This window comes from Takifugu rubripes, chromosome 22 (genome assembly GCF_901000725.2).
Source record: "Takifugu rubripes chromosome 22, fTakRub1.2, whole genome shotgun sequence".
Classification (NCBI taxonomy): Eukaryota; Metazoa; Chordata; class Actinopteri; order Tetraodontiformes; family Tetraodontidae; genus Takifugu; species Takifugu rubripes.
This window is the reverse complement of record NC_042306.1, coordinates 10699497-10723016: the sequence shown is the minus strand read 5'-3', so window position 1 is coordinate 10723016 and position 23520 is coordinate 10699497. Positions and strand designations below refer to the sequence as shown.

Here is a 23520-nt window from a genome sequence, read left to right as displayed (position 1 = left end):
TTTGTGTTTTTATTCAGCCGATGAGATCAACAGTTGAAATTCATTTATATGCAAGTGCAGCTTACGGAAAAATGGGGGGAAATTGTTTTCAATATATCCATCATTAGCTCGCAATATATGAAACTTGTCGGGGGGAAAACGTTGATGTCTAAAATGAGTAGAAACTGTGACTGACAGAGACTTTGGTTGCACTTAGAATATTTAATGCAGACGATAAAACTGTAACGGGTGCCTGGAAGATGCGTTCACGGCCGCCTTTATATTAGACATTACTAGCTCTGGGAGAAAAGGTCTATTCAACAGGTGAGCTGTGCCAGCAGCTATATTAAATTATAGAATTTTTGAAACAATAAGGTCTTTTTGTCGTGCGTTTAATCCCAACACGGACCAAAACCCGATGGAGTGAGACGAATCGAGACTGTAGATGTCGCCTCACACTATCACTACTTTGTCTAATTACAGATGGAAAAGCTCCGTATGTGTTAACAACACAAGGGAGAATATAACACGGAACGAAATTCCTGTGACGCTTCCATTAAAAAACCAACGGGGCGTGAGGAGTGAAACCCGCATCATTTGCAACACTTCAACTGATGAGACCAGAGTCCTCAGCTTCCCTCCCACCCTGCGTCTCCCCTGTGGCCGCGCCGGAGCGGTTCTCACAATAAACAGCATGGAAAGGTATCACGATCTTCTTATTGGCTCAGAAGTCAGAGACCCCATCATATAAAGCCGGGGTATTTAATCCAACACCCACACACCGCTGGCAAAAGCTTCTGGATCTGAGCTCAGGCTAGAGTTGCCTTTTACGCACGGCGCGTCCGGAGAGGTTTGTGAAAAAGCGCACGCCGAGAGGGAGATTTTTCTCTACCCAGGAAAGGAGTTTCACGCTCTACAGGTTCGTGGTGATCTGATATAATCTAAAGGGATGAGTTAAGTTTAGTAATATAACACTGATTTGATGGCGAGATTGCGATTTAACGAGGACGGTCGTTTTAATTTGGTGGCGCACTGAGGTTTGTTTTGAGTCAAATCATTTGGAGTGATGATTAAAACCGATTTGTAAAGAATTTGTTTGTTCTTGGGTTTAATTTCAAAGTTTATTATTTCTTAATTTACACTTGTGCGTGCTGGAGGAGCCCTGTTTTCTCTCGCTGGGAATGAAAGTGAGCCAACCTTTACAAAAAGATGAAATACTGTTGATGCCATTCTGACTGCACCTGCTCTCTCCTTCATGCATGACTTTCCTGCTAGCAGAGTAACTGTCCACTGAGGCGTCATACGTGGGCATGTGGCTGCTGGAGAAGCTTCGAGGCTCCATGGAGAGCAGTGGAACACAGCCTCCACAGACCATAGAGGCCATTCCCATCTCCGTTTACGCCAACGTCCTCACGCCGGAAAGGATCCCCGATTTCTTCATACCACCAAAATTGATCTGCTGCCCGCCAGAGCAGCCCCTCACCCCAGAACCATACAGTTCCAGCTTGCGGCCCTCCTCATCTGACCACGCCATCTGCAGCCAGAGCCCCAGAGCCCGGAGCAGCAAGAACCCCTGCAGCCCTCGCCTCTTTTCTCGGCATGGGGGAGACGCGCGTAATCTCCAGAAATCAGCCAACCGGCACATCATCCAGATTGAGAGCGCTGATGAGCCGAGTGCGTCAGACAGGGCCAGGACCGACTTCAACACCAATGCGGACCCCCAGTCACAGACCGCGATGTCCCTGCCGTACGTCCCCAAGGCCCAGACCTCCTACGGCTTTTCCACCCTCGTGGAGTCGCCTCACACCAGACGCAAGGAGAGTCTGTTCCACAGCGACCCCAGCAGCCCTCTCACGTCTCCAAACTCACAGAGGCGCTCCCAAGGGGGGACTCTTCTCACCCCAGTGGACCACAACCAGTACCGGTATTTCAGCGGTGGAGAGAGTGACACTTGCTCCTCAGCAGACTCCTCCCCCTTTAACTCCCCTCTCCTGTCCCGATCGGCCTCTCTGCTGCGGTCCATCACACAGGGGACACAAGCAAAGGTGAGAACCGTTTCCGCAACACTTGGCGTGTTTGGAACTGTGGTCTCGAGCGTTAGAAAAGAGTTACAAAACTGTTTGCCAATAATGGTTCACCAGTATGTTTCTCCACTTCCCACAAGGTGTCCCGTGCCAAGCGCTCCCTGGCACGCCACAGTTCTGTTTCCACTGACGATTGCAGCTCAGCGGACAACAGTCCCAACATGCAGCGCCGCCGCGTGCGTTGCCCCAGATCCCCTGCCTTCCATGGATGTAGAGGCAGCGGCCTGAGGGCCACAGCGTCAGACATCCTGCAGCGTGAGCACACAGTCATCCTCCACAAGGGGGGCACTCTGAGGCTCAGCACACATTACGACCGCGAGGCGGCTCGGCTGAGGGTCCGCGTGCTCACAGCCGAAGCCATTTATGACAGGCAGACGGACCTTAAGAGCATCAACTGCTGCGTGGCACTCTACCTGAACCCTGGCAAGCAGCAGAAACAGAGGAGCACCATTATCAAGAATAGCAGGAACCCAGTATTCAATGAAGACTTCTTTTTTGACGCGCTGCCTCAGGCACAAGTCAAGAGTCTGGCCATGAAGATAAAGGTAGTGAACAAAGGCACCAGCCTGAGGAGAGATGTCCTCCTAGGAGAGAGGGAGGTGCTGCTCAGCGAGCTGCTTTCAGACCTTTAGGGAGCTCCTGTCAGGACTTTGATGAAAACAAGCAGCTTCACGTCTCGAGGGTCCTTTTTTTTCCCATCTCTGGCTACTCGTCCATCCTGTGCTGTGATCTGATAAATACCCGGCAGGTGCAGTGGTTAACCCAACCGATTACCAGCAAACTGCATCCTGTCAAATAAATCAGAGCAAAAACAAGGACGAGGTTCATCAAACTATGAATACAATGGTGGAGATAAATAGATTCCTAGAACCCCTAAATGCAAGTACGTGCTGAAAGATGTTACAACTATAAACAGTATATGTTTAAAAATGAATATTTTGCTCTGTCGCTGTGACTCGTCATTATTGACATTAGATGATAGAATCCAGAGCGTAGCGAATCAAAATAATGTAAATATGGTCAATATTAATCGATGCAGATGAATATTGATGAGGGTGAAGTCCACCCAAACTGAGGTCGGAACCTAAAAAGATAATATTAGCTGAAAGCACACATATATATGGAAATGTCAGCTTCTCTGTTGCCCTGATGCACATCAGTGGAGTCCACAATGCATCATTTCTTTGATTGTTTGATCTCTCATAGCAATGATGTTTGTGGCTCTACAAACGAGGTTTTATCAGATTTAATATTGCCATTATAGTCTCAGTGTTTACCCCCCCACCCCAAAACATAAAAGTTCTTCTATTACAAATGTCAAAGTGATCTTCAAAATTTGTGTTAAATAAAGAAAAGGTCACATTGATCCCTTTCAGAGGTGCCAATACTCGGCACCTCTGATCTTGACTGGAGCTCAGCTGAGATGAAATCAGCAGAGAAGACAATTACTGGGAACCTAACAGTGTATCGACTTTGTGAAACGTGGTGCTGTCGGCATTGCATACTTCTGTCTGAACACCGAATAAGATGGGCTATTTCTTTTCTTGCATCAGTATCTATCAGTTCCAGTGCATTGATGAGATCTTTTAACCTGGACGTGTATTTTTATTTGCAATAAGTATAATAGAGTAATGTTGCATGTTGATCTTTTGCACGCTCCTGTGGATGATTGTACTTGAGAAAAACTGAAAATAGATTATAATCGCCGCTGGTGTTGTTAAGTGGTGTGACATGCCTGTGGATTTATTAATAAAAACACTGAGACTAAACTTCTGATGCTTTTCTCATTCAAGGATTTTTACACTGATTGAAGAGCAATCGTTGCTCTCCTTTGATTTCTGCTCCAGTAGAGGCTGTTTTCTCTGAGACGGATATGAGCAGTTTCATTTGTGAGACAAATGAACACTGGTTCATTGCAGACAATATTGTCTCTGTGAATCTCCAAACTCCCTGCTTAATTAGAAAAACATGCTTGCCTCGCAGGCTATCCTCCAGTGAGTTTCGAATAGTTATTATGGATGGCAGGTAGTGAATTCATTGGCTCATCTGCTCTCACTTCCTGAACATCCTGTTACTGTAGACATGTGCAATTAGATTATCCCCTAGTTTAGAGTTCAATAGTTGGGTTTACGCAGGGATGGAGATGGGGTTTTATTTTTGCTGGGGAAGCAGTCTTTAATTCACATTTATACCGTTTCAAATATAAATGGTGGTCCCTCGTGATATAAAGAGCACGAATGAACTATGGCTCAAATGCCCCCTCTACTGGTAAATCTTAAAAATGACCATTTTACACAATGTGAAATTTAAAAAATCTGAGGCTGTTTTGGCAACTTTTAATAGACAATTGACCTAGCTGTTTCCCGCCCCCTTTGTGTATTTGTAGCCTATATCTACATTGAAGCAATTAAAATGAAATAAAACCTTCAAACTTTTAGAACAAGCATTTCAACAAAACAAACGCGACAGCCACTCTGCAAAAAAGGTGAGAAACAAAACAGAAATGAAACGTTCCACATAATTTGTGCAATACATTTGAAGAAATAATCATACTTAATATATCTCTATTAACCTAAATGTTTCCTCAGCGTCTCAAAACATTTACATTTGCTTGATTCTGGCGTCGGCTGGTACCGTCTATAACCAATTCCAACGAACTCATCAGCTGGTAGGTCATTTAAATCACGTGCATCCTGGGACATGTAGTTCTTTTAAAACTAGGAAGCCCGCCCTTACCTCGACCCGTGTGTATCGAAACTACATTACCCACAACCCACATTTCTAAACTCGGACGGATAGAACTGTCAAACAACACAAACGCCATCTTGACAGTACCCTCAAAATGGCAGAAAGATGTCAGCTGCAATCCGCGTCCAAACTAAGATTCCTACGCTTTGCTATTTAAAAACATACGCGCCAGCCTTTCCGTAAACGAGTGGTTATGGGGCTGGCGTCCAGCTCGGCAGCGTTCACCCTATAAAATGGACATATCGACGGCGGTTTTCAACGCGGCCAGGGATGGTAAGCTGAAACTTATCCAGAAGTTGCTGAGCAACAAAACTCCTGAGGAACTAGAGACATTAGCCGAGGAGAAAACCCAGGGAGGCACACCTCTGTTGATCGCCTCTCGATACGGACATTTAGAGGTGGTCGATTACCTCCTCGAACACTGTAAAGCCAATGTTGAACTCGGGGGGGCGGTCAACTTTGACGGCGAGACCATCGAAGGTGCTCCGCCGCTGTGGGCGGCATCGGCGGCCGGTCACCTCCCGGTGGTGAAGAGGCTACTGAAACGCGGTGCCTCCGTCAACAATGCCACACTAACCAACTCGACGCCCCTGCGGGCCGCCTGCTTTGACGGGCATCTCGAGATAGTCCGATATCTGGTGGACCACAGAGCCGACATGGAGGTGGCCAACCGCCACGGCCACACCTGCCTCATGATCTCGTGTTACAAGGGCCACAAGGAGATCGCCAAGTTCCTGCTGGACCGAGGAGCTGATGTCAACCGCAAGAGCGTGAAGGGCAACACCGCCCTGCACGACTGCGCCGAGTCGGGGAGTCTTGACATCATGAAGATGCTGCTAAAGTGCGATGCTCAGATGGAAAGGGACGGGTACGGCATGACCCCGCTCCTCGCTGCCAGCGTAACCGGTCACGCCAACATCGTGGTGTACCTCGTCCACCAGACGCGGACCTCCAGAGAGGAACGCGTCGACGCTCTCGAGCTCCTCGGGGCGACGTTTGTGGACAAAAAGAGGGATCTGCTCGGTGCAATGAGGTACTGGAGATGGGCCATGGAGCTGAGGCACCCAGTGTATATCACCGAATCCCTGGCCAAGCCCCCGCCTGGTCCTCCCGTCCCAGCATACGGCTGCGCTCAGGAGGTGAACACCGTAGAGGAACTCGAGGCTTTGATCACAGACCCCGATGAAATGAGGATGCAGGCTTTGCTGATCCGCGAGCGCATCCTCGGACCTTCTCATCCGGACACTTCTTATTATATCCGCTACAGGGGAGCCGTGTACGCCGACTCGGGCAACTTTGAGCGGTGCATCAGCCTGTGGAAGTATGCTTTAGACATGCAGCAGAGCAACCTCGACCCTCTCAGTCCAATGACGGCCTCCAGTTTCCTCTCCTTTGCAGAGCTCTTCTCTTTTGTCCTTCAGGACCGCGCCAAGGGCACCATGTCCACGCGCGTCACCTTCTCCGACCTGATGACGGTGCTGGGGAAAAGCGTGCGGGAAGTAGAGAGAGCGATGGCCCAGAACGGCAACCTGCCCGAAGCCTCCCAGTTCACCAAAGCGCTCTCCATCATCCTGCACCTCATCTTCCTCCTGGAGAAGCTGGACTGTAGTCCGGAGCAGGAGCACCAGAAGAAGCACACCTTGTACCGCCTGCTGAAGCTGAATCCCCGCGGCCGCAGCGGCTTCACCCCCCTCCACATGGCCGTAGACAAAGAGACCACGTCGGTGGGCCGCTACCCCGTGGGTCGCTTCCCCTCTCAGGCAGTGGCGGCGGTGCTCCTAGAATGCGGCGCCGACATCGATTCCCGGGACTACGACAACAACACGCCGCTGCACGTCGCTGCTAGCAACGGCTGCCCGGAGATCATGGCTCTGCTCATAAAGGCCGGGGCTCATTTCGACGCGAAGAACGCCCAGAGGAAGATGGCCTACGAGCTGCTGGACGAGCCGAGCAGCGGCCACCCCGCCATCTACCCGCTGAACTGCGTCACCCTTCAGTGCCTGGCGGCTCGTGCCATCGAGAAGCACAGACTCCCCTACAGGGGGCTCATTTCTGAGGAGATGGAGGCTTTCATTGAGCTGCACTGAGTTCCTCAGCGACCCCCCCCCCCCACCACCCGTCGCCACTGCTCCATAACCATCTGTCTTCGTGACCTTTGCGTTCATCCTCGCCTCCGTTTGACCTTCTGCGTCCCTGGTTTGACCCCGTTGAACCTCAGCAATAAAAACCAGGCCGTCACGTTTGATTTGGTTTTAAATTCCCAGACATGTAATTGAATTCTTTGGAGTACCGTTTAACTCTGGGTGGAGTCATGGCTTGATGTAAACTACACCAATTCCATTCGGTCAGTAAAAATAGAGTATTATGGGATGACAGGTGGGGTGCTGGGCTGTGTGGGAGGATTATTTAGTATTACAGTATCTGAACACGGTGGGCTGTTTACATGCATGAAGATGAGTGGGGGGGGTCTTTTCCTAAGACTTGAGCTGGTCACCTTTGTTGTATGCACAGTTGTTGAGAACCTATGCAGTTTGTGACGCTCCAATCAGAAGTCAAACATGGTTCTTTATGGGACTCTGCTTCCATTTGTCAGATGTGTTTTAAAGTACAACAGCTTTCCAGCCAGAGGCCACTTCACTGACGGTTAATTGACATCTTAAGAATGTTTTTTTTTATATATATATACAGTATATAATATGTGTGAATGAAGTCTGGATTGATTAGTTCTTCTTCAAACGAGGGCCCTGAGTGTCCCTACCTTCATCTCAAATATCTAAAGACGTGTAAATCGTTGGTGGAGAAGCAGTTTTGGAAGCGGGGACATCAACTGACGGCCGTTCAGATTTTGGTTTTTTTTTTTGAGTTTTGCCTTTACCAGGAAGGAACCGATTGTCCTGTTCCTGCATTTAGTCTTACAACGGCGTCTCATCTATTTATCTTGTGTTATTGTGACTGCTGTGTCTGCCTGCGCTCCGCGCCGTGACGTGCACGCCGCAGCAGGCTCCCAATCCTAAACAGACAACTGGCATTCACACTGTGAACAGTGGCTGCCTTTCTCTCTCTCGGCTGAATGGCTGCACAGACGATCGCTCGAGAACAAAAGTGTGTGGGAGATACTTGAATAAAATTCAGTGTCGCTGCATCAGCTGCTGTGTGTGGACGTTATTGTCGTCGGCCTGAAAACAGGCTATTTTTGTAAGGTTTCAAACCCAGCTGTTTGTCCCTGCTCCTCATGCATCGATTTTTAGCCCAGCTAATCAGCATCCAGGCCGAACCTCCGTCCAAACAAGGGCTTCCCGCCGCTCTGCTCGGGGTAAACCTGAGGCCACTGAAATAAAGCGAAGCAGAAACTCGATCTTTCTCGCTCCCGCGCGCTTAAAGTATAAATAGTCCAATTAACGTCACTGCTGCACGGCAGTGTTGGAGACAAGGCTCCTGCCTTGCTAATTTTAGGGCCCATTCACCCTTTGCCTCTCCTCTGAAAATGGGAATACGGCCACAATGTGTCACCATGACAGTAAAGAGCATCGTATTTCTTTTTAATCCAGTCCACATTTTCCATTGCTTGCTTAAAATGTTCAGTGTTGGCGTCGTGCTGCCGCAGAAACAAGCACGGATGTAATAATGATCTCAGTTAATTGGGATTGTAGTGTCCTAACTTTTGGTTTGGGGGCCCAAGCCTGAGTTTCAAAGCAGCCACCGCTAGATGGCAGTAGTGACCCGGAGAATCCCAAACCGGAAGCCTTTGTCCGCTCAAGCCTCCAGAAAGGCAGCTCCCCATCACCATCAGAGGTGGTGGCAGTTGGTTAATTTTCCTGTCAATTAATTCTTGCATCGGAGGCAGAGTTAGTTTGAGATTGACTTCCAGCCTGACACCGCGCTGGGTGGAATGGGTGGACCGGAGTGCAGAGATGCTGACGCCGGGTCTCTGCAGAACAATGCCCCGAAGAGGGAGCAATAAAGAGTGGTTCTGGCAGCGCCATCGCGTCCCACATCCAACACCTCGCACGCTGCCCTTGTGGCTGCGCTGGCTTCACATTGTGCGACCTAAAAAAAAAAAAAAAAAAAAACCCACAGAAATAAGCACAATAAAGACCAGCTTGTGCTAGAGTATGGCGCGTTTTTAGGGGTTAAATCCAGCAGATCCCATTTTGATTAATGCCAAACATGATTAATGGCCTTTCTGCGAAAAGGTGATTGAATCTTTCAGCTCAATTTCCCATATATTGATATTGAAACAGATTAATTTAGTCGACAATGGGCGCACATCTGATACACTCTAAGGACTGATCAAATATATTTTGTTTCTTGTTGAAAACACTACAATAAATAGATTATCAAAGAGATAGAAGGCCTACTAAGCTTCCAAATATATGTCATGTTTGGTGGCCATATTTCTACTTTTTGTCAGGTTTTCTTTATTTCCCTTTAATTCTTCCGTGTGGAGCTCTGTGGTGCAGATCAGTCCGTTTTTATCCACACACACCGTCATGGATCTCTTGTTCTGCCTTTCTGCCAGCAGCTATAATTAGACCCAATATTAAGGGAATCTACTGACTCCCTAGGTTCTTATCTCCATTATTGCCTTCGGGGAGCAGACTAGGGGTGTGGGGGGGGATTCAGCAACCCCCTCTATGCACCAGGCAGCGGTCCAGCCGGAGGTGGGCGCGCGGGCTGGATGATGGGGGCAATAGGGGGTGATGGGGGATGCGGTTGCTATTGGAGACCCTCGCCAGCATCACGTCATGTGAAAGTTGGAGCCTGTGAGGGGGAGGGGGGGGGGGGAGAAATCCGGTGTGTTGGGAAGAGAGAGGTAGAGGGAGGGGGAGGAGAGGAGAAGGCAAAAAGGAGGAGGGCGTTAAGGAAGGAGGCAGGGAGTATCAATGACATCAACCAGCAGCATCTGAGGCCGCCCGCACGGTTGCGCTCTCAGAAGGGCTGAAGAGCGTTCGCCGTGTTCCGGTCCACAGCCAGGTCCGTGTGCAGAGCAGCGCCGGCGATGCGCGCACGCATCCCTCCCAAAGGCAGACCTTACCCCGACCGGAGCCGCGCTGCCACTGGATTACTCTCATCCCCGCTGTTTCCGAGGACGCCTCCAGCTGCAAATCCACCCACATGAATCTACCAGACGGCAAAGAAGACGGAGCACTTCCTGCCAAGGTAACCGCGGCCGAACACCTTCACGTCTCTGATGGTTGCAGTGCGCGGTGCACCCCACCCAGACGTGCCCTCTGCACAGCCAAACACTCCATTAAAATGAAATAAATAAGTAGTTAGTGCTGATGGAATCTCTGGTTGATCAGGGGCGCGCGTCCCTCCGTCCCTCGGAGCTCTTTGCTTTCTTGCATCTCACTTTATACTTTTGCTCCGGCGTTTGGGTCAAGATTGTGCAGACCAGAGGCTGGTTGGCGACGGCGGTGCCCGCGAGTGCGCGTTCCTCGACCCCCCCTGCTTATTTGTTAGCTGGGCAGCATGAGGGACTCGGGGCAGACTGGCAGAGCCTTTGTTCACCATCCAACATGCACCAAGTAGCTTTTATGCCCGTCAAACCACACTCGGGATGCATTCAAGTGTCCCAAAATGAAAGAAAGCAGGAAAAAGAACCAGTCAATGGGGCTGAAAAGGAGTATGATGCTTTTGTTATGCTGATAATTTGGTGATTGCACAGAAAGGTCTCATCACCGTGATGTCATTCTCATCACCTCTGAGGGTTCTATTAGACACCAGTGTGGCGTTATTTACTAAAGGCGCCGGGTGGCAAGATGGATCGGCTTATTTAGTGGGACTGTTTTCTAACAAATAGGATGGCGGCTGCATCTGCTCCTCACAGCCGTTGCAACAAACCCATCTGCACACGCATGTTTCCGTGTGTCCACTCCTCATATGTCTGCACGCTCTCTGCTGCTAACACGGGCCACTCATGCGTGCAGGCTGAGGGGGGGGTTAATGGGACGTAGCGGCCTGTTTGGGGGTGGAATCGTGGACTCTTGATGCCCGTTCAGGCTCTGTTGTGTTTCCGCTTTGTGGCCTGCGTAAACTGGAAAATCGCACTTTTGTGGCGCATCTGAGGGAGGTCTTCCTCCCTCGCGCACAGATGGGAAATTTTCCCTGGGGCGCCTCGCGTTTGCTGGTTATTGTTCCAGACCATTTCCACATCCCTAATTATTTTAATCAGTCATTTTCACACATGGATTCCTTCCTCTCTTTGGTTGATTCTCTCCCCCTTTTTCTCCTGTGAAATTTCAGATTCACGGGGGGGGGGGGGTCATTGCATGGAAGCAGAATAAGTCAAATTTGGCTTTGCTTTGCGAGCTGAGGAGCTCTCGGCCCGCAGGTACTCATCCAGTCGCTGTTAGGAGCAGCGGTGGCAGCGTGCTCTCCTTTAAATAGCATTTCTCAGGGTTCAGTCACAGGCCTCAGTGGTATCAGGATCCATCTAAACTGGAATGTTGGGATGGGATGGCACATGCTCCCAGTAGAGCAGCCTCATTCCCACACCCTTTGGTACTTTCCTTCTGTTTCTTTCTCGGTTCTGGTCGTGGATTTATGTAGAAGAGGGGGGGAAACTTTGTTGTACCAGCATTGATATTAATTGACCTTTTCAGAGACGTCAGAATGACGGGCTTTAGCCGGCGCGCCTGCTTTTTTATTCAGGTGCTGCTGGGGAACGAAGCGCACCAGCATGCAGAATGAAGCCGCAGCAGTAAGGTTCAAATGATGCTAAGAGGGAAAATCTTTTGAAAATATTTGCCTGGATGTCAGGTTCGGTCGAACGGCAGCAAGAAGGAAATCAACAGCAGCGTGTGCAGGAAAGGTTTGTTTATTCAGGTGACCTTTGCCAGTCGGATAAATCGGCATTATTGTGCAATGGAATCATAAGAATATCCACGGTGAAATAGTTTTTGCAGGTTTTAAAGAGGCAGGAGCCTCGCAGAGGAGGGACCTTCCGTTGCTCTTCGCGTGAGGCGATCATTAGCCTGCATTAGCCACAGTATTGGTGCTGATTACCTGATTGATCTTTGATAAGGCCGCGCCGTCACGTTGATGGATGGAGCCGCTGAGACAGAAACAATCGCACAACGCGCTTCATCCATCAGGTCAGAGCCCAACGCCGTCAAAGATCTTCTCCGCGCCATGACCCATCTCTCCTCTACAGCCCTGCGTGGCGTTCACGGTCATGTTTTTCTGCGTGTTTTGTCACACGTGGGGTGGGGTGGGGTGGGGTGGGGTGGATGGGGGGGTGTTGACTGATGCCCTTCTCCAGATGAATCACAGATACTGATGTGTCAGCAGGGATGAATAATGCACAGTCCTCCGCTACCCCTTCCCCTCCTCTCCACCTCTTGTCTCCAGTCGTTCGCCTCTCTTTTCATCACAGCTGCCACATCTGAAGACATCTTCACCCTCCTCCTCCTCCTCCTCCTCACCACTCCTCCCTCCCCTCCCCTCGCCTCACCCTGCGAGGGAAGGCATCACTCCGCCGCTGCCTCGCCGTCCTCCGGTTCGGCTCCTCAAGTCAAACCCATCAAGATTTTCATTTTCCCAGACTCCACTTTGAAGCAACTTTTTTTTTGGGCCATTTATTCGTTTGCTCCGCTGACGTTTGGTGCTGAAAAATGCCTAAATGTGTGTTTGTACACAGCTCATTATCCCATTATGGGAGGATGGCGTGCCACCATTGACTGGGTCTGACAGTTACATGCCTGACTGACAGGAGTCATTAGGAGGGTCGGGCTGAGTGACAACATGGCTGACAAAGCAGAGGACAAACTGCCTAATCAGAACTTGCAGTGAGCAGCCTCCGCTTTGATGTGAGCGGAGAGCTGCGGGCGAACCTTCAAACGGCTGAATATTCCGCGCATCTTCCTTAAAGCGCCCGATGGGTCCCCCGGAGAATGTGAAAACTTGGCAGGAAGGAGTCCTCGCTGCGCACGTTCGCGCTGGTTCCCGGCGCTAACGGTTTCCAAGATGGCACCAAACCAGCCAGTAAGGTTTTTTTGTGGCTTTGCTTCACTTAGCGAGATGGATGAACCCAAACCAGGCTCGTTAATCAAGGCTGTGCGGTCAGAGCCATCGTTCGGATGTCTGGATTCGTTTGGGATGGTTGCAGCCCAAACGTCAGCATCAACATGAACTCCAGACAGTAATGTTAAAATCATGCCACAGCCAACACTGGGTGACCACCGCAAACCTGCTGCCTGCTCCTTAGCCGCGGCTAATGCTAATAGGCGAATGTCCTTAGAAAGAGTAGCCGACGCCGCAGGAGCTGTGCTTTCCTCTGGTTTGCAGAGAAAGAGGTTCAAAAAAAGATTTAAAAAAAATCCAATTACTAAACCCAGAATATCCAAGAAAACCAGATTATACATCGATGATTTTCAGACAGTGGTTCTCTCATCCACCCGTTGGGATGGCGAGGAAACAGACGGTACAGGTCGGACTTAAGAATCATTCCCACTTTGATGTGTTTTCTCTCTTGTGATGTTCTTCCATGGAGGTTGTAAGAGTAGTTTTGGTCAGTTAACATGTCCAAAAAAGGACATTTTGTCCTCTGCTGGTGGAGGAATATCTTTGCTGCATCAGAGAGCAGCTCTGCTAACACAAGATGGGATGGAGGGGAGGGGGGGGGGGGGCAATCCAGGGATCAGGTGGCGCTGAAAAAGAAGCGAGGGCTCGCACTGTTCAGGTAATGGTAATGGCAATCTGCGAGACATGTGACCGCGGCTCCGAAGGTTGTCGGCTCGGCGGAAGCATCAGCGTGATGGATGCGACTTTAATGGCAGAAAACGCTCGCCGCTACGAGCGTCGCCCTTGACGAGCGCGTCTTCACTTACCTCCACGCTCGGGCCTCGCTCGATCCGAGGCGAAGGCGCAACAATGCATTTCCTCGCCCCTGAACAATCGCTCCATTTTTCCACTTGCCTTAACAACTCTGTCTCCCAACGATTTGAGACGCGGCTAGAGAAGCTAACGTCTGTGCAAATGCAACACAAAGCTGCTGAATTCAAACGATTGTGTCGGGCGCTTTTGTGGACGTCATTTATGAATCCACCCCAAAGGCCGCATGAGGAAAAAGTGCTCGTTTCTGCTCCTCTTCTGCAGCCGATCCGTTGTTGCCCAACAGTCGTGCGCTAATGAGCTCTCGGCGGACGGCGTATCATGTGACCAATCCGGAAAGGTAACACTCAGGCAGAACAAACACATGGGAGAGAGTGGCAAACGCGTGGGCGGAGCGCCTTCGCTCACAAGGCGGTTCGGCACGACTGCTGAGAGAGGAACGCCACATAGGCGATGCTTCGCAGGCGCTTTCTCAGCAGCGCGCAGGTGTGTGACGGCGCCTCGAAAACTGATGGCGCGGATCCGTAAACGGAAGTCTCCTTCTCTCGTCCCATCGCGCGGTGCTCTGAGAAATGTCGATATGGGTTTAGTTGAATCGAGCTGCTGTCAACAATGGGAAATCTGCTCCACACAACCCAAATGATGGGGTGGGGGAGGGGCTTAGCCGCCCGTGGCAAACACGGCTGGAATATGATGAAGGCCGGGGCGATGACAGCGATGCGAAGATGAAGGTGTGCCGCGTTGTCAGGGAGACCTAATCCCGCTCCAGAAGAAGCTCATTAATTGGCCGTGGTGTGTCTTGGCTGGCTGGGTCTCCAAGCGTGCGTGTGTGAGCCGCTCATTCATCTCATTATGGAATCTTGATGAAACACCAGGGGACGACAGCCACAACTGACTGGAGACGGAGAGGCGCACATTCCCAATCGCTTCGACACTGACGGATGGAGGTCAGCGCTGTTTACCAAAACTGCCGACGGTTCTTCCCTGCTCTTTTTCTTCACGCGCTGTGAATTTTCGTTCCTTGATGACTGAAGACCCAGCTGAATTATGAATGACCCCACTGATTATAAAATGAATTGTTAACCACCCTTAAAAATAGCCAAATGGAGCCCGTGCTAAATAGTTCAAACCTCCTCTATCAAGACGCGTGTGGCTCTGGAATGGCTCCTGCTTTATTGCTGCCATCATTCAGGCAACGCTTCTTTGCTCCCACGTCGCCGCTGTTTAACAATTAGGCAGGTGCGTGCGAGCGCATAACGATGCTGGCATCAGTATGGATATACGGTTCCTCGGCGCGCCCGGGCGGGAGACGGCGGCGGCTTTATATGCTAATTGGACAGTGAGTTGACAAGGACTCAGCCGTCAGCCTGTGTAATGAGCCGCTGCACACGCCATCGACTTCCTCTGAAGAGAGCCAGGGGTCACCGCGAGGAAGCGAGCGGAGGCTTGCGAGCTCCTTGTCGCCGTTCCAGGTGACTGAACGTCAATCCGCGTGGCCAGACGCGCATTCCGTTGTTCCGGCAACCATCCACTTGCAGTGGAGTTGGCGTTTGCCAAATGTTATATTACTTGAGCGTTATTGTAAAGCTGGTGACGTGTTGACGAGCCCATTTTCCCGTGATTACACAACCATACATGGCCGTACCATATTTTTCAGCTGAATTAGCATCACTTGCTAACGTAGCCTTTAAACCTCCAACTCAGCTCGGACCGGCCTGCAGCCTGCATATTATCCACTTTCCATATCCAGCCAGGCTGATCTGAAGCTGATGCATCATAAACGAGACGTCTCTGTCTTTGTCTGACCTTGGAGCCCCTTTAGGAGGCGTAGGTGTGTGTTGGCAGCACCGCCGTCGGGCCTGCTGTCGCCGACACGCTGAGATCGGGGTCAGGGGTGAACGGGTCAGTCACGCTTTTCGCTCCACGTCACCACGATCGTGCCGAGTTGAGCCGAGTTGAGTGAAACTGAAAGTGTAGAGTTGAAAGTCGCTGCTTTCTTTAAACGATAGCATTCGATCCCTCATGTTTATGGTACACGTCGCAGGTGACAAGCTAATCACATCGTAGCCTCGAGCGAAGCTGAAAACGACAATGTTGCACGATCAAAGTGAGGATGAAGTGTTTTTCTTTAATTATTCTTAATTCTCTGTTCTGGTGATTATGATAAAAAAAAAAAAAAAAAAAAAACCGAGGAGGATTTTTCTTTCCTCCCCCTGATTGAGACAAGGACAAAATCTTGTAAAGATGCTGTGAAAATGGCTGCAAATGAACTTTTCGCAGGGACAGTTGTCGAGAAAAAGGCTATTGTGCGTCTTGAAACGAGCGTTTGAGTATTTCTGTCCACGAAATCACACAAAAATCCTCAAATGGGAAGCGGCACAGATGCTCCACGGTGCGCGGCGGCTAAGAAAAGCTAATGATCCAACATGTCAGCAGGTAATTATTGCGTTCTCCCACTGCCTTTCATGGGAACGAAGCAGCGTTTTCATACAGAAGCAAACGTTCTAACAAGATTAAAGCCGCTCTCAGCGTGCCACTTGATCACCAAATCAACCATAAAGTAATGATGAATAATTACAAAATGAGTAATTATAAACTCCCCGCGCCCACAGGTGTGGCGTGGGCTGGCGGCTCTCTGAGTCACGCGTGCTCGCGGCTGTGCCATGAAAAGCTCTGGGGGAAACCTTGTTTTCAGCTTCGGGGGTCGCGCTCCGACCCGCTGAACGTTGACGGGGGCGCCGTCAGTGATGCCGTTCAGCGGCTCCATTAAGGAGGTTGGGAGTTCAGGCGCCGCCTCTCCGGAGTCGTTGTTATTCCGGACGGAAGGATCTCGCCGTTTGATTGGCAGCTGGGTTTTCTTGTTGGAGCGGCCTCAGATAGTTGCCACTGCTAAAAATGGAAGCGGGGCGGCGCTGCTCCCGCCTGCAGCGAGCTGCGCGTCACCCCGCGCGTCTGATCCTCGACGCCTGCCCGCGCGCGTACGCACGCGCACGTCTGAGGTTCTGTGTGTTCAGGAGAGAGAGAAAGGAAGCGCGAGAGCGCGGCTGCCAATCTCCCCCATGATGCTTTGCCATCTGCCGCGCTAGCATGTGCGCGCGCGCGTGCGCGGAGATCTGTGAGCGTTGGGGGCCTAGAGAGTCCTCGGAAAAGGCGAGGCATTATCAGTCCCTCAACTCCGACTTTGAGCCGAGTTTCTCCTGAAAACTTTTCCTCCGCGCGCTGCCTCAGAAAAACATGCATAATTTAATACCAAAGTTATTTTTATGCCGGGGAAGGAAAAAAAAGGCCCCGGCTATAAATGTGGAGTCATTGGGAGAACTGTTTAAGAGGACAAATGACTCCGGATGTGATGTTGTGATTCACCTGTGCGAAGCTCCGCGCTGCATTGCGCAGCCACAGATTTGGCTCCTTCCGTTGTGATCCCATAAAATATGGATTAAACACCTTCCCCCCCCCCCGCAGCAGGTAGGCGATGCATCACACGCCGCTTCCACAGCCGCCTTTATCGCTTGTCAGCCAGCGCAAAGAGATCCGGCCTTTCGAACAGCGCACCCAGTTGGTTGTCATGGAGACGGGCCCGCAAGGCCATCTAAAAACCCACTTGTGGAGTGGAGGGGTGGGGGGAGGTGAGGAAAAACAAAAACGTGTCATCTTCCCAAGGCCCCAGCGGAGCCGGGGCCGGCCGGGCGCCGCTGGAGCGGAGTTATTTCATCAGCCTGATGGGAAACAATAACCGGTGTGGCTTTCGCCACCTGAGCTGCGGTGTCATTACGCGCCGCCCTCGCAGAGCCCCTGGACCCCCGTCAGCCCGTCTGTGCTGTCGCGCTCCAAAGCTAATAAGAGCGGCCCTCGCCGTCTCCTCTCTGGATGCTGAGCCAGATGATCAGAGAGCTCACGGGGGGGTTTAGAGGCTGTGGGGGCCCTGAGTCATGATAATATCCCTGCTCACACCTTTTAATGGGCCTCAGATGTTCCGTCGGAGCCGACAACACGGCAGGACCATGGACAGCCGGGCTGCGAGAACGGTTTGAGCCAGTAACGTAAATACGGGATTGAGGAGACGATCCCGTTGTAGAAAAGTGTCGGGCCGAGGAGTCAGAACCTGGCAGAGGTGGTACCGCCACCGCGGGCTCAGGAGGAAAATACAAGACTTTTAAAAGTTAAGGCTGCGTTTTTAAAATAAAGAAGAATAAAGGTCGAGAGGGTATCCGAGAATTCTGGAGTCCGAGAGAGACTCAAGACTTCCCGGAGGAGAGGAAATCCAACCCAGCCGTCGGTTTGGAAGGAATTAAAAATAAAAGGCCGGGAAAAAAAGAGAAAATCCTGCCGTGAGCTACAAAAGTTTGTGTAACACCAGCGCGGCCTGCTGCTTGGTTCCCTCTTGCTCAACATCCTCGGGACGCTCGCGCCCCCTCGTTTGACCCGAGCCGACGGACCCGCAACAGCTGGAGCCGTGCAGTCGGCCCGGCACAGCTGGGGAAGGAGAGGAAGCGGATTTGGATACGAATCGAGGCTGCAGTGATAAGAGACGGCGAGGAGGGTGAACGGCGGTGGGGGGGGGGGGGGGGGGGTTGAGATACGGGAGATTTGATGCCGAGGCCGGCGCCGATCCTGCGCGGACAGGCCGCGATGTGTCCGCAGCCATGTGCTCCCATGCGGAGCGGCGTTCCTAGTTAGATTAGCCCCGGAAAATTGAGTTTCCGTAAGGGTGGAATTTACTTAACATGCTGCCAGTGGCGCACAAATGAGCCCTGATTTGATTCCCTTTATCGCGTTGTTCAATTGAAACGGGGGGTCCGCTGAAAGCTTTTCTATTTGGCGTCGATTCGCACGATATCAGATAAGGGGGGGGGCATCAGATCGGCAGCCATGTTTTTCGGATGGGCTATTTTTAGCAGCAGACAGTGGGCTGCCTGACAGCAATGTGCTGGAGCAGGTCATTAGTTCAATAGGTGTTGGGGGGGGTGGGTGTGGTGTGTGTGTGGGGGGGGGGGCGGTCTTTGAATATGCAATTGCCAGAATTGCCTTTATCTGTCACTAAAAGCTGGAAAGGCTCGGTCTAATCTCCGCTCCTCCATTTGTGCATATTTCCGCACTGATCTCCCCCCCCCCCCACTTCCTGGGCCGCCGTCCTCGCCGAGCCCCCCCCACCTGTGTTCGGTGGGGGTTCAATAGCACCGTAACGATGGGCTCTCGGTCCAGACGCTCCTGCCTGTCTAAAGCTCAGCCAGCGGCACTCTGAGACGCGTGCACGTACACTGGTGGCGCCCCCCCCCCCCCGCGAGGCGGGGATTATCAACGGGGAGGGGGGGGGGCTCTAGGAACGTAGCAATGCCTGAAACATTTGCTGTCACTGAATTTTGCCGCGACCCCTCAATCCTCTTTGTTTAAGTGTTTTCCATTAATGCGGCGTCGCGCACGTTTATTCGCCGCCAGAACATTCAAAACGCGCTCAGAGGGAATTAAGAGCAGGCTGAACTAAAATGAAATGATTTTGGATGACTGGGGGGGGGTGGGGGGGGGGCGGGGGTAAAAAACACTTAAAAATTGATCATTGCTTCCCACTTGAGGGCTCGCTAGGAAAGGTGACTTATTAATAAGGAAGCCGTGTACGGAAAACTATTTTGGGCTTTTTCCTTGTCTTAGGCGTTGTGCAGCGGCTCCATTGTTCTGGTATTAGTTCTGTTGGCGCCGGCCCGCTTGAGCTGTTAATCCCGAGTCAGAAGTGCTCAGGCTAAATCAAAAGAGCTAATCCTGCATTAGCATGAATTTGTCTTGAATGTTCTTCATGAGGAGCTCCTCTCTCCTCCTGGTGAATAATTGTATCTGCCCCCCCCCCCCCCCTGACATTTGGGCCGCCATTCTCGGAGCAGAATGATGAATCAGAGATTGAGGAAATATGCCTTTAATTCGCTGCATCTGACCTTCATGCTGTGGGTTTTTTTTGTCTCCTCCTCCAGAGTGCCTACTCCTGTTGAGCGAAGCCCCACTCCAATCGCGTTTGCCTCCGACCCAGCGACAGCAGCGGCGCCATGTCTCCGCTCGGCGCAGCTGGAACACCGATCCAGCCCGGGAGACCCGTCCTGAGGCCCTGCCTCAGCCCCTCCCCCCTGTGGATGCTGCTGTCCTTCATCTTCTTCATCACCAGCCATTTCAGCTGCATCTGTGGAGCGCCAGGTACGCCTGGGTCGGGCTAGCTCCAGGGCTAGCTCGCTAGCCACATCCTGTGTACACTTTTAAGCGCCAGCGTTGCCAAACCATAAATTAATAATCCAAACTAAAATGTGTTGAAATGAAATAATCTGTTATTTATCCTCCGGTGGGTAAATTTGCTGTAGCCTGCAGATTAGCCTAGCACACAGCATATGGGTCCAAGAGGAGCGGAACAGAACGACGCAGACGATCGCCGGCGAATACTTTCACCATCTGCCGCCATAATCAGTCAAAAAGGGCCCCCCTGAGACTCCGCCGCCCAGAGCCAGGAACAGAAGCCTCAGCGTGTAGATTATGTCATTAACAGGCGCCGTTCCCTTGGTTCCCACGTGGGCTCCGCTGCTCCGTTTCCACCGACTCCACGGCAGGTCGCACCGGCGATTCGGGCGCGGTATCTCGGGTGCTGAAAAAAAGTCATTTGCTGCTTTGATTCCTTTCTCCCCCCTAGAAACGCCCCTGTTTTGGGAAGCGGCGCGTTTGTGTGTCGCAGTGAAACCGGTCCCACCAGTGGAACCGCACACTGTGGCCTTGTTAGTGTGTTGTGATAAACTGGGCTGTTTCATCAGCATGTTTCCCATCATCTCCCTGATTGCAACATTTTCCACAATTTCCTGCCTCAGCGGTCTAACACACACACCCACACACACACCCACACACACACACACACACACACACACACCTGCCGCTACTAATTAAATCAGCCTGGAAACAAACATTTACATTATCAGACCAGGGTGGTCTGATAACATCAGAATTAGAGTAGAATCACCTTCTGGACCACCTCTGGACCACCTACGGAGCACCTGAGCAGAACCCACAGGCTGGGTTCTGCTCCATCGCTCAGGCAACAGGAGAAGAACACTCTCTTCCTTCCCTTCTACTATTAAGAGGATGCGCTGCAGAAGTTTTCAGCTAAAACTTCCTAATTGGCAACAGAGTTTTTCTCCTCTCCTGGAGTTTACTCGATTTTAACGATGTTTGTGGAGACTAAACGGTATCGACCCAGATTGCAGGTGTACAGTTGAACTGGAGTTGTTAGCTAATGATTTTTTTTGGGAACACTCTCAGTGTAATGACAGAGTCGCGGTGTTCCCGAAAACCCGCGTCAGGCTGTCTTGTCAACACTTTATCGATGACCTTTGCGCCTACTGACTTTTTTCTAAAGTTCACGGTGGAACCCGTTGGCAGCGTTGAAGAGTAAATGCCAGAATAAGTGGAGACAAATAGAATCTGAAGCGAGGCGTTAAGATATTCGGCTGCCGGATCGCCCTTTTTTTTGTCTTTCCTGCCTGTTTTGTGTGCAAATGTTTCTCTGTTCCAACATCCAGATCTGAATTTTCCCCAAATTACTGCTTAAACTGCAAATCCTGAACGCATCGTCGTGGGAAATGAGGCTAAGCTCATTTTCCATTTTCCCTTTTTGTTCCTCCTGATCATTTAACCATGACTCGACTGAGGTCAGAGGCGTTTTTGGACCGGCGCTGAACCCATCTGCACAGCCGATGATTTCATCTTCAACAGGTTTCCCAACACATTTGATCAGAACAAATTATGTTGAGTGCAAATCCACCCCGATCCAGTGCCTTGCTGGGCTTTTCCAGGCTTTTGAAAGAGGCTTAAGCGCTAACGTTGCCAGTGGGCTCTCTTTTTTTCTTTCTTTCTTTCCTTCATCATAACATTGGTGTTGAAGAGCGTGTAAGCGTTTTGGACCAAATATAAAGCCAGCTCTGACCCATGTAGACGTTTAAAAGCGCGTGTGAAATGCAGAATTCTGGACTGTGGAGAGGACGGAGATAGATTAGCATCAGCAAGGAGAACGGCCAGTCGCTTCCTGCTCCTGACTCCTGAATTAAAGTTCCTCTGATTGAGGATTCTCAGCCAGCTTCCTGTTGAAGATTATAGCAAGGATGACCTCCGAATACCTTATTTATTTGGACATTTAGAGGCATTGTTGGGAAGCCGCAAAGGTCTCCGTGCACCTGTTGCTGTCTGACGTGCACGCAGGTTTACTGGATGGGTCGGACTCCTCTTCTTTTTCCGCTGTTCTGCCTTCAGAACAGAAGTGAGCCGACACAGTCGGACGTCACACGACTGGGGAGTGGGATGAGGGATCCGGGTTGCCATGGTAAGGGTCATCCTGACTTCACCCTGATAGATAGCGGCGGTTCTGTAGCTGGGAATGAGTTAAGCTGGGCGCCATGGCAACAGGCCACAGACAGATCGCACAGGGTGGGTGCGTGAAGTTGCCTGAGTGATCTGACTCAACCGCAGCAGAAAACGTAGGTTCACTCGGTGCCGTCGGCTCAATAGCCCACTTGGAAATTACTGTTTTCTTACAGGAGCCACCGCCCCCCCCCCCCCAATCAGACACAAATCCCCCCTGAAGTTAATGGCAGGAATTGGCACTGAGTGACGCCGCGCTGCAGCCGACTGCTCGTGCGAATTCCCCCAACGACGCCTGGAATGAGCACGTTTGGGCCAATTATTTGATGCGAATTTGCGCAACTCTGTCAGAGAAACATGTGTCGAGGCAGCCTGCAGCACGAGGACAGGCTGGCCGGGCGTGAACGCGTGCATAACGGAGGGAGGGGGGAGGGAAAGAGGGAGAGAAAGAGGGAGAGAAAGAGGGAGAGACCTTCCTCCGAGACCCAGCCACATATTTTATTTATGACCCACAGGAAGTCCTTCAGTTTGTCCTCCAGATGATACCCAGGAAGTCAGCGCCGCCAACAGAGCACAAGTCAGAGCATTCACCCCCCCCCCCCCCACGTCCCCCCCCCACTTCCCGTCGGTGGAGTCGGGTGTGGTCAGGCGGGGGAAGTTTTCCGCTCGTGCGGTCGGAGCGAAGCCCTCCTGAGGCTCAGGGGAGCGACACTCCTCGTGTTCATGCTTTTGTTTCCTGTCCTCTCTGCTCTCAGCGCCCCCAAAGTTCACCAAGATTCCCACCGACCAGATCGGAGTGTCGGGGGGCGTGGCGTCGTTTGTCTGTCAGGCCTCTGGGAGTCCCAAGCCCGTCGTCTACTGGAACAAGAAGGGCAAGAAGGTCAACTCCCAGCGTATCGAGGTGGTTGTCACAGTGTACAACGGATAACCATCAATGCATGAAAGACAGTGGACATAATCACATTAAATCAAATACTAATGTGGGTTTTAGAATTAAATTGACATTCAAAGATCGTTAATCATAAAAGCTCAGGTCATACAGATGCTCTATATTTTTGGTTTAATGCTGAAAGTTAGCTGAGTCTGCGTATATGCTAATGTACTTAGCATAGCATCTGTTCTGATGAACGGCGGAATCAGGTCGCCTGGATTTAGTTCAGTAATGTTGGAAATAATGAAATCATTGTTTTAATCTCACAAAAATAGCAAAACGCCCGATCAGTCGTTGTTCTGCTGCAGTTTAAGGTAGCGCAACTGTTTCTTGGTTTCACAGTGAACTTGTAACTGTTGTCGCTTTAACGGCAAAGAGTCTTTTCAGTTTTTGCTGTTTTAAAATATATTAATATAAATATATATTTCATTTTGGCAAAAAAAAAAACAACAACCCTAAAACATTAAAGCGCTAAAGACTTTTGTAGCCACTTGATTCCTACACTTCCAATGGGAGGATAATTCCACATCGGTGCCGCGTTTGTTAGCATTTTCACACCTTGATTTT

At 50.9% G+C, this 23520-nt stretch overlaps 3 protein-coding genes across 13 annotated transcripts in view; all 3 read left to right on the top strand.

The window, feature by feature from the left end:
* Positions 1-591: 591 nt before the first annotated feature.
* LOC101071623 (C2 calcium-dependent domain-containing protein 4C-like) lies at positions 592-3828 on the top strand. Of its 2 annotated transcripts, none has more exons than XM_003975695.2 (3): positions 592-898; positions 1258-2024; positions 2144-3828. In XM_003975695.2, the coding sequence occupies exons 2-3, from the start codon at positions 1290-1292 to the stop codon at positions 2693-2695; spliced, it is 1287 nt and encodes a 428-aa protein (XP_003975744.1). In that variant the 5' UTR covers positions 592-898; positions 1258-1289; the 3' UTR covers positions 2696-3828. The 2 variants fall into 2 exon arrangements, with proteins under 2 accessions (XP_003975744.1, XP_029687520.1); XM_029831660.1 differs by having other exon boundaries at positions 1255-2024.
* Positions 3829-4860: 1032 nt separating this feature from the next.
* On the top strand, positions 4861-7958 carry fem1a (fem-1 homolog a). The gene has a single exon (XM_003975673.3). The coding sequence runs from the start codon at positions 5045-5047 to the stop codon at positions 6896-6898; it is 1854 nt and encodes a 617-aa protein (XP_003975722.1). The 5' UTR covers positions 4861-5044; the 3' UTR covers positions 6899-7958.
* Positions 7959-9658: 1700 nt separating this feature from the next.
* The window catches only part of LOC101075769 (receptor-type tyrosine-protein phosphatase S-like), a 47983-nt gene continuing 34121 nt past the window's right edge, over positions 9659-23520 (top strand). For 2 of the 10 annotated variants that reach the window (XM_029830726.1, XM_029830723.1), the window contains exons 1-3: positions 9659-9971; positions 19607-19823; positions 22778-22926. In XM_029830726.1, the coding sequence (XP_029686586.1) occupies positions 19679-19823; positions 22778-22926 (294 nt within the window). In that variant the 5' untranslated portion in view covers positions 9659-9971; positions 19607-19678. The remainder of the gene's footprint in view (positions 9972-19606; positions 19824-22777; positions 22927-23520) is intronic. The other 8 variants (XM_029830728.1, XM_029830724.1, XM_029830727.1 and 5 more) reach the window with 4 other exon arrangements.

Coding starts and splice junctions, on each gene's coding strand:
- LOC101071623 (XM_003975695.2), top strand. CDS start 1,290: ATGTGGCTGCTGGAGAAGCTTCGAGGCTCCATGGAGAGCAGTGGAACA. Junction 2,025..2,143: donor CACAGGGGACACAAGCAAAG/GTGAGAACCGTT, acceptor ACTTCCCACAAG/GTGTCCCGTGCCAAGCGCTC.
- fem1a (XM_003975673.3), top strand. CDS start 5,045: ATGGACATATCGACGGCGGTTTTCAACGCGGCCAGGGATGGTAAGCTG.